Below are 16262 nucleotides of genomic sequence, written 5' to 3' on the forward strand. Positions count from 1 at the left end.
TCATTATAGCAGTGGAGATACATCTGCAGGTTTTGCATCTGTTATGGCAGGGTCTGGTGCCGCTTTAGTTGGTAGGACCTGATATATGTGGAGCTTGCTTATGATGATGAGCTTGGAGAGACTGGGCAGCTGTTTGAAGGCCAGAAGAGGTGGCCTGGGAAAGATTTCTTTCCAGATGTGGTCCCCATCGAGTCTGGATTGTAATTGTTGAATGATACCCTGTATGGGCCCCAGTATGGGGTGGCAGGAAACAACTAGGTTTGCACAGTCAAAGCAGGTGTTTTTTCTGTATTGAAGCAGATTCTCTCGGTGTATTTGGATGGCCTGTCCCATGATGTGATCTACTTCTCTGGGGGAGTGTCCTTGTATGGTGAAGGCGGTTTTAAGTGTGTTAAGGTGTACATCCTGGACTTTCCCCTTAGAGCATATTCTGTGGTATCTGAGTCCCTGGTTGTAGATAACAGATTTCTTGGTGTGTTTGGGGTGGTAACTGGATCTGTGAATGTAGGTGTGGTGATCCGTGGGTTTCTTGTATATAGTTGTCTATAGGATTCCATTGTTGAAGCTGATCGTGGTGTCCAGGATATTGGCGTGTGGTGTAGTGTCCATGTGGTGAGTCCTCCTTCTACTAGTAGGCCACAATCCACTTTTATTAGTGAATTTACACAATGATATGTGGTGGATATGACATATTTCCTCTTTAAAGCAGTTCACTGTAAAGTTATGGGTAATTAGAAAAATGTTGATATTTTGATGAAATTTTTCAATCATTGAAAATGTTTAAACACCTTGGATATTTGATGATAGCTGGTCAAATCCCCCCCAAAAATCTATGAAAATTTTTATCATTTTTTTCGGCCAAAAATAGAAATGTGGACAATTTAGACCCACTCTGATCATTAATGTGTGAGAAAAATTAGTTACCGTCAGTAATATCACAGCAACTTCACATCCTGGTCATATGTCTGAAATTGTTACAAGTCTGATTTCTTTTTACTGAAAATACCTAGGAAAATCCAAGATAGTTTCTGGTTTGTTCTAATAGGTAAGGTGAACATTCAACTAAATATGATTTTTACTGGATACCAGTATTAAGATGTGCTGCTTCTTACTTCTGCAGGATCTAGTGACCAGCTTCCGAATTCAGAAAGCTCCTATGCTTCGCAAGCTTGCTTACCTGGCATATGGTTCCATGATAAACAGATATTGTTCTGTGTCATCATCTTGTCCTAATAAAATTCTTCAGGTGAGTGGGTTTTATTTCAGATTTTTTAATACCTGAAGAAATTTCAGAAACTGCCTCTAGGTTAGTTCCCACCTAGTTGAGTGTAAATCAGGACAATGGAGGTTTAAATTCCATCATTTGCAGCTGTGATCAACTGCAAAATCACAAACAAAATTAGAAGGTGAGTAGAAGCTCTTTGAAAAACCTTAACCGTTCAGAATTTTGAATGCAAGTGGTGATAGTCCATAAGGAAAATGGATTCTCTAAACAAGTTGAAATTGAATTTACAATGAGTGGCAACTTGTAGGATTATAATAAGAGTACTATGGTATATGTTCCTGTACATGCTACTACATTGTTACCATTACTCCTCAATGCCACTATAAATGAAGCTCCAGACATATCCCAAGTCATGCTCCTAAAATGACCATCTTAAGAAGAAACTTCATGATTGTACACTGTCCCCAGATCTTCTCTGATCATTGTCTTCAGACTATGGAGGTCTATTCCTATGTTCATAAGTACCAGAGTACTGAGATGGATGGTCTGTTGACATCAGAATGTGTTTAAACCTTGAAAACCAGCACAAAAGGGCTAAACAAAGGAAAGCCTTTACAAAAGTAATCTGTCCTTGTCATATGGGTCAATCCTACCCAATGAATCTGGGAAGCAGAAAACATTCAGATGAAGTTATGAGAATATAGGGGAACACATTTAGCAACGCCTAATGGAGATTGCCAGGGGTGTTGTCAATACTGAATTTGGTGCCTGTTTTATGGGGCTCTGGAAGCTGCAATAGAATCACTGAGAGAGTCACCCTCTCTGTGAATTCCCCCAGGGCTCAGGGGCCAGGCTGGTGTGGGAAGGTGCAATTTGCAACTCCATGGACGGGTGAACAGGGATGAACCTGGCCCAGCTATAACACAGGGAAAGTTACACTAGTCAGTGAGTGCTACTTGCTGTTTTCTATATTTGGCACTATGGTAATGAGAGCCTGGGAGTGAAATGTGCAAGGTTCAGCTCAAAGAAGAGAGCAAAGTCTTGGAGCGAAAGGCTTTTTATTCCCTGTGGGCAAGGATGGCAGTGTGTACACGCGAGATTATTATCTGAATTAACAAAGCTACACATTCTTGCTTTGTTTGCAGCCCCTCCACGACCTTGCAGCCGAGGCAATCAGCAAGAACCATGAAGATGACATGGCCTTGGCTCTGAAAGCCATTGGCAATGCAGGAGAACCAGCCAGTATCAAGCGCATCCTGAAGTTCTTGCCAATATTTTCACCTGCCGCGATGGCTTTTCCAGTTAGAATTTATATTGATGCTGTTTTGGCCTTGAGAAAAATAGCCAGGAAAGACCCTGCAAAAGTAAGTGAAACTATTGTTTAAACAAACTCATCGGACATAAAGAATACAGGATGTAATGCAGGTCAAGTCAGTGACACACTGTTTGTGAACTCAGTATGTAATATCAGATACCCAAGGCCAGATTCTCAGCATAGCTCCATTGACTTCAGTGGAACTACACTGATTTACCCCAACTGAGGATCTGGTTTGCATTGTTTAATGTTGTACCTCCTAGACCTGTAATGCTGCTTATGTACACAATTAAAGACTGCTCCCTCTGACCTTGGTCTCATTGAAATCAAGAAGAGTTTGGCCATTGACTGCAGTGGAAGTAAGTTTGAGCCCAAAATAATTTGCGACCGATACACCATATTGTGGCTATATGAGACTTTAAAATTAAGACAAGAAATGGTCTTATTTTAATTCAGAAGGAGTAAAATATTGTTAAATCATTTTAACATGGCTCATGACATGGGTTCTCAAAAATGGTTCCATTCACCAGGTTTGTTGATTGTTTTGTCTCTAGCACTGCTAGGAAATGTACTAGGGGTAGATTCCCAGCTGGTATGAAGTTGCATAGGCCCACTGACACCAATGTGCCTATCTATTGCAATTTATACAGCTGAGGATCTGCCCTTAGCTCTTCACATATATATGGCTGGACATAAATAATAGATTAATGCATAAGATGAAAGTTGATCAATGTGAGGATAAATAAAAAATCAAATAAAAGTGTATAATCAGTATTACAGGCATTCCTGATTGTGTGGTTGCTGTGCACTCAAAGCTCACACTGACATCAGTGGGAATTTTAAGTAGAAAAGGACTGCGGGATCTCATTCTAAAAAGTAAAACTATAAAAATGTAATGAGGATAGGCACTTTCTTGTTTTTTAGGATTCTTTATGAGAATTATAAACTACAGATGAAAAAGAATACTGTTTCCTATACCATATGTTGTGATCTTTTATGAACTTAAATAATACAGGGGAGAGAGTGTGTGTGTTAATCCACTGTCTATGTGTCTGTCTGTGCCTTTATACCATGCTCATTACTGTGGTATCTAAGTGACTACAATCTATGTACGGAAGTCCCACTGATAGCAAGTAGTGTAAGCAATGGTGAATACAAATTACTTTGATCCTTCCCTAATTGCACACACTATACTCTCCCTGATGTCAGTGGGAATTAGGTCATCCTAAACTGCAAGACTGGGCATATTATTAATGGCAATTCCCCCCCACTTCTGTTCATTGTGCCCCAACAATACTTATCTTTGTGCATCAGTGCCTACGTTGCAAAGACGGCCATACTTTCAGTTTTATCCTCCCTCAATATGTGTGGGTGACTCACCAGTGCAAACTGCATTCTTTTAAAGGGAGAATACACCCTAAGAAGTTATCAGGATCTGGAAATGTGTTTTTTTCCCCCTCCAGGTACGGGAAATTCTTCTCCAGATCTTTGTGGACCATTCACTTGCTCCTACTGTCCGAATGATGGCTTGTGTTGTCATCTTTGAAACTAAGCCTGCTCTTCCTCTCGTAACAACTATGGCCAATGCTCTGCTAACGGAGAGCAGTTTGCAGGTCGCCAGTTTCACATATTCCCATATGAAGGTTTTGGCAATAAGCAGGATCCCACAGCTCTATAATGTGTAAGTAAAAAGAGAAGTAAAACTTTCCATTGTAAGTAGTGATTTCCATTACAATTTTCTAAGTATAAATGCAAAGTGAATTCAGTTATTATGGAGCATTATTATTCATTTTACTTAGATCTGCTGCTTGCAACATTGCCCTTAAACTACTGAGCCCAAGACTTGACAGGCTGAGCTATCGGTACAGCAAGGTTATTCACATTGGTGGTTATTACCGTGAGTACCAGATATGCTGTGGAACTGCTTTGGCTAATACTATATTCTTAGAAAATTCCCATAGAAAAGCTATGAAATGCCCTGAATTTCAACTGAAATCCTGCCATTGGCAGTGGGATTTGTCCATTCCTGCAGTAGGAAAAACTAAACTGCAGATGTCTCAGGATCTATGGAGAATACTATGGATCTCTAGACTTCAGCTATGGACTGAGGTATTTGTATAGAGACCCAATATTCCTCAGACCTGCCGCCTCACCTCCCAGAATGGACATGATTCTAAATTCTCCCCTCAGAGAGACTTTGTATATGAAGATTGGGCAACCCATAGAAATCAATGCTGACAGACTCATTTACATGATTACACACATATGGTGACTATACCTTATGTGCACAAGATATCATTGGACACTACAGTGAAAACCAAATCTCTGCTGTATTTTGATTTCTACTATAGCGAAATATAGAGCTGGCGCAATTGGAAGAGTCTATCTCATGAACAGTCCAAGCAGTATGTTGCCATCTGCGATAATTATGAAACTGAGAGGTTACTATGCAAATACCGCAACTGATTTTGTCGAGGTAAATATTACATTTAGAATAACAATCAGACCTATACAAATATTTCTCATGGAAGCCTTCTGGATGGACTGCAGCATTTCACCACAGCCCTGAATAGGGGCTGGTGCAGAGGGAAGGCTTGGGGAGGGAGTCTGATTGCATTTGTCCTTGGCCCTCTTGGCCTATAGACTCTGATGAGAGAGGCTATGAAAGCATTCAGTATGGAATAAAATGTAACAAAAGTAAAGGAAATCTCAGAAGGCTCACTGAATATCTGTCTGTAAACCTGAACCATAACTGCCTATCATATATATGTGTAAAGGTTATATTAGGGATTTCCCGCTACTCGTTGAGCCAGATCCATTACTAGATACACAGATGTAATTTTATTGACTTTAATGGAGTCACGACTGCTCATGACAGTGGTTAAATCTGGTGCTCCATATTTTCTCTCTCCATCATTAATAGTTTTCTCATGGCTTTCACCTAGTAAAGACTAATTTTTGATACTCCTTCACTCTCTCTGTTTTAACTGTGTCATATTCTGGTCTGCCTGATTTTATTTGTTTTGCATAGGTGGCTCTCCAATCACAAGGCCTAACAGAGCTCGTCAGGAAACAGAACATCCCCTTTGCTGAATATGACACATACAAAAAATTGAAGGTGCTTGGGAAAACGGTATGTGTATTCTTTCTTCACATCTGTTTGAAATATATTACTGGAATGCCTGGTACTGCATTTCTTACCCAGCCGAAACTCCCACGGAAGTGTCAGTGAATGAGGAGTACATGAGTAAGCCCCAAATGACATATCTAGACATACACTGCAAGCTCTTTGGGATAGGCACCATCTTTTCACTGTATATGTGTCAGTGCCTAACACAAGGGTGCCTTGATCCTAATTGGTGCCAGTACAGATGATGATGATGGTAATAATGCAAAAATTAAAGTGCATGTTAACATACAATATATCAATTTTCTTTAAAAAATGATTGTTGTATAGGATTGTTTTCTTTATGATGTAGCCCACTGTTTACCACGGTCTTTACCCAGGTGCTACATGGGCAAATTCACAGTGAGGTCAATGGTAGTTTTGCCTGAATAAGCCTAGTAACATCCTCAGGATTTGACCCAGTATTTGTTAATACAGTCCTATATATTAAGCAACATTTTTTCTCTAGCTTCTGGGATGGAAGGAACTGCCTCCTGAAAACCCACTCATATCAGCCTATGTAAAAGTATTTGGCCATGAGCTCGCCTTTGCTGATGTCAACAAGGAGCTCATTCAACAGACAGTGAAGGTATTGATTGCTCCTATTTTTCTGTTTTGTCTGAGGGGCTTCACAGTTTCCTCCCTGCCCCTCTGTTCCCTCCACTTAACCTTCTGGATCTTTGTCCCTTTGTAGGCTCTGACTGAATCATCAGATAGGCACATGTTAGTGAAGAACGTGATCAATCAAATCCAAAGAGGCATTGCAGGACAATGGACACAGGCAATATTGGCAGGAGAAGTTCGGCACATTGTCCCTACCTGCGTTGGCCTGCCACTAGAACTCAGTTTATATAGTACTGGTCTGATACATGCTGCAGCCAACGGTGAGTTTTGAAAAGCATCATTTAATGGTTTCACCTCAACACATAGGAATTTCAGAGTTCTAATCCCTGGTCTAACATTAAATCCCTCTGTAGTCTTGGCATATCGCCTACCTTCTTTGTCTCAGGTTCCCGATTTCTAATATGGAGGTAGTAATACATCATTACGTCATACGTGCTGTGAGAATTAATTAGCTGGGTATAAATGCTGCCCTTGAATACAGGTATGTAACTCCTGATTCATTTTAGTGGGCACTACAAGGGTAAAACTGGGCCCTTCTTAATTCTGTAAAGTGTTTTGAAGATGAAATGGCGCTACCTAAGTGCTAATTATTATTATTTTAACAAAACTGTCAATTTGGAACTCTTAATTTATTGTTTTGCCTTTGCTATAATTCTTTTCTATCTCTTACAGTTGGTGTAAATATGTCCCCCTCTTTATCTGGCAGTTTTAAACCTTTGCAGTTCTTTGATGCCAATGTGCAACTTCATGCTGATATCAACCCAAGGTGAGGAAAACTAGGATATATATGTATATAAATATGATGGTATGGTATAATTTTATTGGCAGGGATTTGGGATAGCTGAATTATTCACGAGGGTGAAGCCATGTGTAAGTTATATAGGTCAATCCAAATAGGTGCTGTTAAACCTTTTATTCCATACTACATCATGTTCTAGACTTGCCACATACATTACAGAGCATTAAAAAAAATATCCTGGAATTATGGTTTTTTGTGCCTACACTGCTGGGTGACTTAGTCATCATTAATCCAGTTGTACAGGCCTCAGAGCGAACCATATAAATATCTCTAAACAAGACATAAAATAGCTTTTCTATGCCTAAAAAATGTCATGTTATCCCAGACCTTGCAGTGCTATCAGTGTGTGCTGGATCCAAATTGGGATTCTACTACTTCCCATAAAGCTTCTATTTCTGCCCCTTCAGGGATGAGTGATATCAGATGTAAAGTCATGACATTTTACATAGAAAAAAAGCTGCTACTGGTGCAGCACTAAATATGGTCATCCTGGGCCTCAGGCTAGTGTAATTTTTTTTTTGCGGGGGAGGGGAGTGGGGGGGAGAAGAAATATTTTTGGAGCTAGTTGTTTTTTTAAAACTAGCAGCTGTTTGAAAGAGCTCAGGGTTTTCTAATATTAGAATAAGAACTGGGGTGATGGATTAGAAGTGAAGAGGGCAGGTGAGGAGGTCTAACAGTCCATGTTAAATTCATTTATCACATGACTCTGCAATTCGTCACATGGATCTCACCTCCACATTTGTGGTATATCTCTTTGTCTGTCAATAGATTGATTGACATTTTCCCTCTTATAGCAGCAAACTCTGATTTCCAAAAAAGATATTTATATACAGGGAATTCTACATTTGAAAGTGTGCTTTCTAAGTATATATTTATCAATGTATATGGTTATGCATGTTTGTATTTTCCGTCTCTTTCAGCATATACACGCATACAGTGGCAATGATGGGAATCAATACACAGTACTTTCAGAGTGGTCTTGAATTTCATGCCAAGTTCCGTGCCAACATCCCAATGAAATTTTATGCCAAAATAAACATGAAAGATAAAAGTTTGAAGTTTGAAACAACTCCGTGCCACCAGGAAACTGAGCTAGTGACTGCAAGGTACAGCAGTTATATTTACTTTGTTTACTTTCAAATACGGTGACCAGATGTCCCGATTTTATAGGACCAGTCCCGATATTTGGGGCTTTTTAAAATATGGGCTCCTATTATGCCTCACCCCCGTCCTGATTTTTCACACTTGCTATCTGGTCACCCTAGTTTTAACTCTTCTGTACAATTGATGGTGAATTACCTATTATAAAATGTTAAAGACACGGCTTTTTGCTAAGACTTTGCTGTAGTAGGATAGTTATAGAATGCTAAATATTTTCTTTTGTTCACCATGTTCAGGATGTATTTTTTTGTATTTCACTTTACTGGCAATTTCAGTCCTCTGTCATTTAATGGCCCTCATCCTGAAGTCCTGACTCAGGCAAAGAAGCCATTGAGGATTTTGCCTAAGTAAGGACTACAGAATCAGGCCCAGTGCACTTCTGGTGGTTAAATACAAGTTAACTCGTAGAGTAATTGCCATTATTGCACTTCTAAATGCCCCTGCCTTTATAATCCTTTGTTTGGCTCATACAGAGCTGAACTACTCTAACATTTTATTTAGTTAATAATTGTTATGCGCTCATGCTGTTAGCATCTAGAAATATGAAACCGATTAAATGGGACTGTCACATTAAGCAACATACTGTATCGACTCTAATTAACCATAAATAGCCCACTGCAGAGCCATTGTTCATAACATGATGTGTCTTGAACTGTACTCAGCAGGGCAGTAAATTTAAGTTCTGGAGGGCCACTTGAGAGAAGGAGTTCCATAGGTGGGACCTAGACTGAAAGTGCTCTACCTCCAATCCTCAAGTCATCACAGCTACAGAATGTCCTCAAAACACATCAGTTCATCTCAGCAGTTTTGGTGGGACTTAGGGAGAGAGACAATCTCTAAAAGAGCCAGATCCAAATCATGTAGGGCTTTGCAGGATAGAACCAACACCTGATTTCAACCAGAAGCAGATGGGGAGCCGGGGCAGTACATGGAGAACAGTTGTAGTTTGCATTTCACTAAGTAGATGAAGGGCAGCGTCAATGACAGCTCCATTTAGAATGTATTGCAGTTGTCCAATCTGGACATGACAAAGGCAGTATCTGTGGCAAGGAGAGGTCATAGATTACCTTTATTATCCACAGATAAAACAAAGTACTCTGAGCCACTATGGTTACATGGGAATCCAACAGTAAGAGAGAGCCCCCAACAAACTCAAGGTTGTGAATGTCTTTTGAAAGGGATGAGTAGACTCCACCAACAAACAGAGCAGTCAAAACCCTTGTTATTTCTTCAGATTGCTTTCTTCTGCCAACTACCATCACCTCTATCTCTTCTGGATTAAAAATAGCAGGCCTGTGAAAAATCAGAATAAAGTATATTATTGATAGAGCCATTTACAAGTAGTGTATTGTGCCTATCCCCACAGGACTAAAGTTTATGCTATTTCAAGAAATGTGGAAGAGATAACTTCAGCAAAGAGATCTTCAGTTCTACCAGAAGAAGCTGTATCGGATGTCTCTGAGCAACGTTTTAAATCACCAGAAAGGACTTCAATAAATGGTGCCATGACGGTAATTAACACTCCTGTATTTGTATATTATAGATAGATGGATAGATAATGGATGGATAGATAGATAATAGATGGATAGCTAATGGATAGGTAGATAGATGGGTGGATAGATGGATGGATAGATAATGAATAGATGGATGAACAGATAGATAAATAATGGATCTGATTTTCAGAAATGCTGAGCTCCCATAACTCCTGTTGAAATCAATGGGACTTAGGTGTTCAGACCATTAAAATCATATACATTGCTGCCGTAGAATGTAATGGGCCAAGTGATGGAATTTTTACTCTTGGTCTTCTCATTCCTCTCATTTCTGTGCAGAGTAGATCCTAAGTGTGCAGATCTGGCTGTTTCTTCACAGTAGGAGGGATCACCCATATCCATGGGGCTCTCTTCCTCTTCCCAGTACCCCATAGAGAGGCTTCCCCGGGACATCAGATCCACGTGGAAGGTGTAGGCCTCAGGAAGGATGGAGAGGGCAGGGAGCAGGATGTGCATTTTGCTTCCCAAGCCCTGTGGGAATCAGTGCAAATGGTAACAGAGCCCCAGGCTCTGCTTTGCTAAGTGCCCTTCATGCTGGGAATCCCCTTTAAGAGTGGGCCAGCTGCTGCTTGGGAGTCCTGCACCAGTTTTGAGTCACTTTTGCTTCCCCTCCAATTCCCCTTAAACCTGCCATGTTTCTGTTTAATGCAGCAAAGAACAGCTTCTGACGGGATGTCTGAGAAATATTCCTATGGCCCAGAAGAGGAATTTCACCACAGAGCTGGAGGAAGATCTTATGCACGAGTCTTTTGTAGCAAATTACATAGTTTGGGTTGCCAAACCTGCCTTAATCTGCAATTACGAGATGCTGCTTTCTTAAAAGATACATTTCTATACAGATTGGTTGGAGAGCATGAAATCAAATTAGTTTTGAAACCAGGTATCGTATTATGCACAAAAATTTCCATTTATCCACATCAGTACAACTAAAGCAGTATATCCCTTAATGCATGTGTCTGGTGTTTAGTCCGTACAGATGCTGCTATTGACAAAATACAGCTGGAGATTCAGGCAGGATCCAGAGCAGCTTTCAGAATAATCCAGCTGGTAACCCCAGTGTCAGAGGAAGATGATGATTCAACTCCAGATGACTTGGTTCAAACAAAACTGAAGAAGATCCTAGGAATTGAAAGTATATTTAAGGTAATTGACTTGGTTTGAAATGAAAGATAATTGAACAACAACAAAAAATCCCAAAACAAAATAAATGGTCCTACAAAATTAGAGGGAAAGCTGCAGAAAAAAACAGAGTTTGATTTAGTTAGAACTATAAATATTTTCTAAAGAGTAAGAAAAGTATATGCTGCAGGGACAGTGTCAGGTAGTTTAGGCTTGTTAAACTAAAAAGGAGGGAAATAAGAGTTAAAAGCCTAATCAAATCAGACCTATTCAGTATCTTATTATTACATTTCAAATAAAGAAGTTGTTTGTTGTTTGTTTCGGTTTTCACCAAGGTTGGTCGTGATTTGATGTCTAATGTAGTGAATGCCAGTGAAAATGAGGTAGGATCAGAAGAGGTTAAAATAGGGAAAGAACAAGTTAAAAATTGCTTGGACAAATTAGATGTCTTTAAGTCACCAGGGCCTGATGAAATACATCCTAGAATACTCAAGGAGCTGACTGAGTAGATATCTGAGCCATTAGCGATTATCTTTGAGAAGTCATGGAAGATGGGAGAGATTCCAGAAGCCTGGAAAAGGGCAAATATAGTGCCCATCTATAAAAAGGGAAATAAGGACAACCTGGGGAATTACAGACCAGTCATCTTAACTTCTGTACCTGAAAAGATAATGGAGCAAATAATTAAGCAATCAATTTGCAAAAAGATAATAAGGTGAAAAGTAACAGTCAGCATGGATTTGTCAAAAACAAATTGTGTCAAACCAACCTGATAGCTTTCTTTGACAGGGTAACAAGCCTTGTGGATGGGGGGAAGTGGTAGATGTGGTATATCTTGACTTTAGTAAAGTTTTTGATACTGTCTCACATGACCTTCTCATAAACAAACTATGGAAATGCAACCTAGATTGAGCTACTATAAGGTGGGTGCAAAACTGATTGGAAAACCATTCCCAGTGAGTAGTTATCAGTGGTTCACAGTCAGGCTGGAAGTGCATATTGACTGGGGTCTCGCAGGGATCAGTCTGGGTCTGGTTCTGTTCAATATCTTCATCAATTATTTAAATAATGGCATAGAGAGCACACTTATAAAGTTTGCAGACAATACCAAGCTGGGCAGGAGGATAGGATTAAAATTCAAAATGATCTGGACAAACTGGAGAAATGGTCTGAAGTAAATAGGATGAAATTCAATAAGGACAAATGCAAAGTACTTCATTTAGGAAAGAACAATCAGTTGCATACATATAAAATGGGAAATGACTGCCTAGGAAAGAGTACTGCGGAAGGGGATCTGGGGGTCATAGTGGATCACAAGCTAAATATGAGTCAACAGTGTAACGCTGTTGCAAAAAAAGTGAACATCATTCTGTGATGTATTAGCAGGAGTGTTGTAAGCAAGACACGAGACGTAATTCTTCTGCTCTACTCCACTATGATTAGGCCTTGACTGGAGTATTGTGTCCAGTTCTGGGCACCACATTTCAGGAAGGATGTGGACAAATTGGAGAGAGTCCAGAGAAGAGCCACAAGAATGATTAAAAGTCTAGAAAACATGACCTCTGAGGGAAGATTGAAAAAAATGGGTTTCTTTAGTCTGGAAAAGAGAAGACTGAGGGGGGGACATGATAACTGTTTTCAAGTACGTAAAAGGTTGTTACAAGAAGGAGGACGAAAAATTGTTTTTCTTAACATCTGAGGATAGGACAAGAAGCAATGGGCTTAAATTGCAGCAAGGGAGGTTTAGGTTGGACATTAGGAAAAACTTCCTCACTGTGAGGGTGGTTAAGCACTGGAATAAATTGGCGAGGGAGGTTGTGGAATCTCCATCATTGGAAATTTTTAAGAGCAGGTTAGACAAACTCCTGTCAGGGATGGTCTAGATAATTAATCCTGCCACAAGTGCAGGGGACTGGACTAGATGATCCCTCGAGGTCCCTTCCAGTTCTATGATTCTATATGAAACTTTCCCTCTCAGTGTTTACAATTCAAACATTGCAGCATTGTGCTAGTATATGGTGAGATACAGAATGTGAAATTGACTAGACCCCAAAGGGAGCTGTGCTACAAAGGAGGATGGGAATCAAGGGAGCAGTGTGGAGATCTTGGGCCTCCAGAAAGCTTCTCCTGTGTCCTGCGGATATCCTGCATCTGAAAAGCTAGGTTTACGGGGCAAAGTGCCCTGTTCGTCAAGAGGCAGGGCTAACCCTGCCAAATGATTTGGAGGAAGAATCACCAAATCTCCTGTACTTTAGATGGATTGTTTCCAACATAAGGGAATAGGAGGCCTGAATGTTTTCCTCATGACACATAATATATAATTCCCAAAGCAATGAAGCTATTATTCCTGGAAAGTCAAGAACATGCAAGTGGCTTTAAATTCAATAACATTGCACTGACTATGATAGGAAAATGATTCTCGCTAACTGATATAATTCTTCGAAGTAACATTTGATTGGACTTGCAGGCTGCAAACAGAAGTGCACATCAGCATCTTAAGAAGCAGGCCGCCAAGAAAGATAAAGCCAAAATTGCAGAAATTAGCACAGATCCAGCTGCTAAGTATCAATCCAGCTCATCCTCATCATCGTCCTCATCATCATCTTCCTCCTCCTCCTCCTCCTCTTCTGTTGGTGACAAATACAGGAATACAGACACGAAAGACAAAACATGGCAACCTAGACAAAGGGAAGGAAGCAGCAGCAGTAGTAGTCGTGGTGGCAGCAGCAGCAGCAGTAGCAGTGACAGTGACAGTAGTAACAGCAGAAGCTGCAGTAGCAGTGAAGAGGATCATGCTGCAAACAAAGAACTGCAAGGGAAAAGGGACAAACCAGTGAGGAGCTGTAGCAGCAGCAGTGACAGCGAGTATTCCAAACAGCAGGTAACTCATTCAGACTCTTTTAGGTCTGTATGAATTATATTTCTGATAATAATTACGTTACTTTATGCACTTTGTTATCATAAATCAAGAAATTATGCATTATGAATTAATGATATAGGGACCAATTCTGCCCCGTCCCAGGAGTAACTTCATTGACTTGAATGAGAGTTACACTCACATAACTGAGGGCAGAATTAGACCCAGAGAGTCCAGTGGCACTAGTACAATTTACTCTTACTTCTCTGTTTGTACAATGGCTGGAAACTAGAAGCATATGGAGCACTGTGCAAAGTAATAAAAATATATTGTACAAATTAGAGGATTGGGCCAAAAGAAATCTGATGAGGTTCAACAAGGACAAGTGCAGAGTCCTGCACTTAGAACGTAAGAATCCCATGCACTGCTACAGACTACGGACCGAGTTGCTAGGCAGCAGTTCTGCAGAAAAGGACCTAGGGGTTACACTGGACGAGAAGCTGGATATGAGTCAACAGTGTGTCGTTGTTGCCAAGAAGGCTAACTGCATTTTGGGCTGTATAAGTAGGAGCATTGCCAGCAGATCGAGGGACATGATCATTCCCCTCTCTTCGGCATTGGTGAGGCCTCATCTGGAGTACTGTGTCCAGTTTTGGGCCCCACACTACAAGAAGGATGTGGAAAAATTGGCAGGAGTCCAGCGGAGGGCAACAAAAATGATTAGGGGGCTGGAGCACATGACTTATGAGGAGAGGCTGAGGGAACTGGGATTATTTAGTCTGCAGAAGAGAAGAATGAGGGGGGAGTTGATAGCTACTTTCAAGTACCTGAGAGGGGGTTCCAAAGAGGATGGATCTAGACTATTCTCAGTGACAGCAGATGACAGAACAAGGAGTAATGGTCTCAAGTTGCAGTGGGGGAGGTTTAGGTTGGATATTAGGAAAAACTTTTTCACTAGGAGGGTGGTGAAGCACTGAAATGGGATATCTAGGGAGGTGGTGGAATCTACTTCCTTAGAGGTTTCTAAGGTCAGGTTTGACAAAGCCCTGGCTGGGATGATTTAGTTGGGGATTGGTCCTGCTTTAGCAGGGGGTTGGACTAGATGACCTCCTGAGGTCTCTTCCAACCCTGATATTCTATGATTCTATGATTGCTCTCTGCCATCATGGTGATAGATTAGGTGATCTAATATAGATCTTTTCCATCTCTAACTTCTGAGATTCTCTGAGTCACTCAGATTTGAGTGTTACGTATATTTTATTACTGAAATTCTTATCTAATATTTTGCCATATTTTGTGCTGCATCTTTTCGAGCAGTAACCCAAAGCAGCTTTTATGGGAGTTACTTCCACTTCTTGTGTATTTTCACAGGCTGATCCAGAAATTTATCAGTATCGGTTCACATCGGCACACAGAGAACAGGTACATTTTCTGCTCTTTGCATGCAGGGCCAAACACTGGTTTCACTGACCTCAGGGGGGGAGCAGGATTTGGTCCACTGAGAAGAAAAGTGTTAAAAATAACTTGTGGAACCACCTTCTGTGAACTGTCTTGTAAGTCACTTGATTAAGGATGATTCTTCAATTGTTGCAGTATCCAAGAAAGAAAGTCCCAAGCAGCAGCAGTAGCTCTTCTTCCTCCAGTTCTGGTTCTTCAGAGAGTAGTGATGAAGGCAGCTACAGAGGAAGTGCTCAGGTGGGTGTATTCAACAAGAAACGAAAGCAGGTGAAAACTTTGTCAACACTGCCACAGATTTCCATCTACTGTAACATTCTGATACTAGTAAAGGAAAGATATAATTAGTGAGTTATTATATTAAATAATATATAAATTATTATAAGAGTCTACATATAACTCTTTCTTGCCAGTATAGAAGTACTGTGCCTTGGGTTGTTATGAATAGCTCTTACTACTATGTCCAATAAGGGTGGGATAACTGAACCTAACAGATATGCTTATACATGATGAATAGTGCATTACTAAGTGAGTAGTCCCATTAAAATAAATGGGACCACTTGTGAAGTGCTACTCAACATGTATAAAAGTATCTGAATCAGGCCTATAGCAATTTCTGGTTTGTGTTGTCAGCGGATTGCATCCTGTACTGCTTAGGTCCTGATTCTGTGGTCCTGATGCATGTTTAGTAGTGCCTTTCTCTGCAGGTGGTTCCATTCATGTCAACAAGGCCATGGGTAAAATTTTCAAAAGCACCTAAGTGATTTAGAAGCCAAAGTCCTATCTTCAAAAGTGACATAGACATTTAGGAACCTATGTTCCACTGAAAATTAATGGGACTTAGGGACTTTGGAATTTTTACTCTATGTGCATAGTCAGGGACTATACAATCAGGGCCGGCTCTGGCTTTTTCGCCGCCCCAGGCGAAAAAGCCTCCGGCCGCCCCCCCCCGCGGGGGGGGAGGGGGGCGGCCGGAGCCCCGGGGGGA

The 16262-nt window shown here is 40.6% G+C and overlaps 1 protein-coding gene across 1 annotated transcript in view; it reads left to right on the forward strand.

Annotated features, from left to right (window-relative positions):
- LOC113407361 (vitellogenin-2-like) overlaps positions 1-16262 on the forward strand; it is a 34757-nt gene that overhangs the window by 6473 nt on the left and 12022 nt on the right. The window contains exons 10-25 of the mRNA XM_026655776.1: positions 1121-1246; positions 2371-2589; positions 4004-4221; positions 4340-4437; positions 4892-5016; positions 5572-5673; positions 6176-6295; positions 6401-6590; positions 7003-7096; positions 8050-8235; positions 9657-9801; positions 10495-10723; positions 10811-10986; positions 13430-13843; positions 15191-15241; positions 15413-15514. Coding sequence (XP_026511561.1) covers positions 1121-1246; positions 2371-2589; positions 4004-4221; positions 4340-4437; positions 4892-5016; positions 5572-5673; positions 6176-6295; positions 6401-6590; positions 7003-7096; positions 8050-8235; positions 9657-9801; positions 10495-10723; positions 10811-10986; positions 13430-13843; positions 15191-15241; positions 15413-15514 — 2595 coding nt within the window. The remainder of the gene's footprint in view (positions 1-1120; positions 1247-2370; positions 2590-4003; positions 4222-4339; positions 4438-4891; positions 5017-5571; positions 5674-6175; positions 6296-6400; positions 6591-7002; positions 7097-8049; positions 8236-9656; positions 9802-10494; positions 10724-10810; positions 10987-13429; positions 13844-15190; positions 15242-15412; positions 15515-16262) is intronic.

The sequence above is a fragment of the Terrapene carolina genome, unplaced genomic scaffold (assembly GCF_002925995.2).
Source record: "Terrapene carolina triunguis isolate 2854851 unplaced genomic scaffold, T_m_triunguis-2.0 Scaffold211, whole genome shotgun sequence".
Taxonomy (NCBI): Eukaryota; Metazoa; Chordata; order Testudines; family Emydidae; genus Terrapene; species Terrapene triunguis.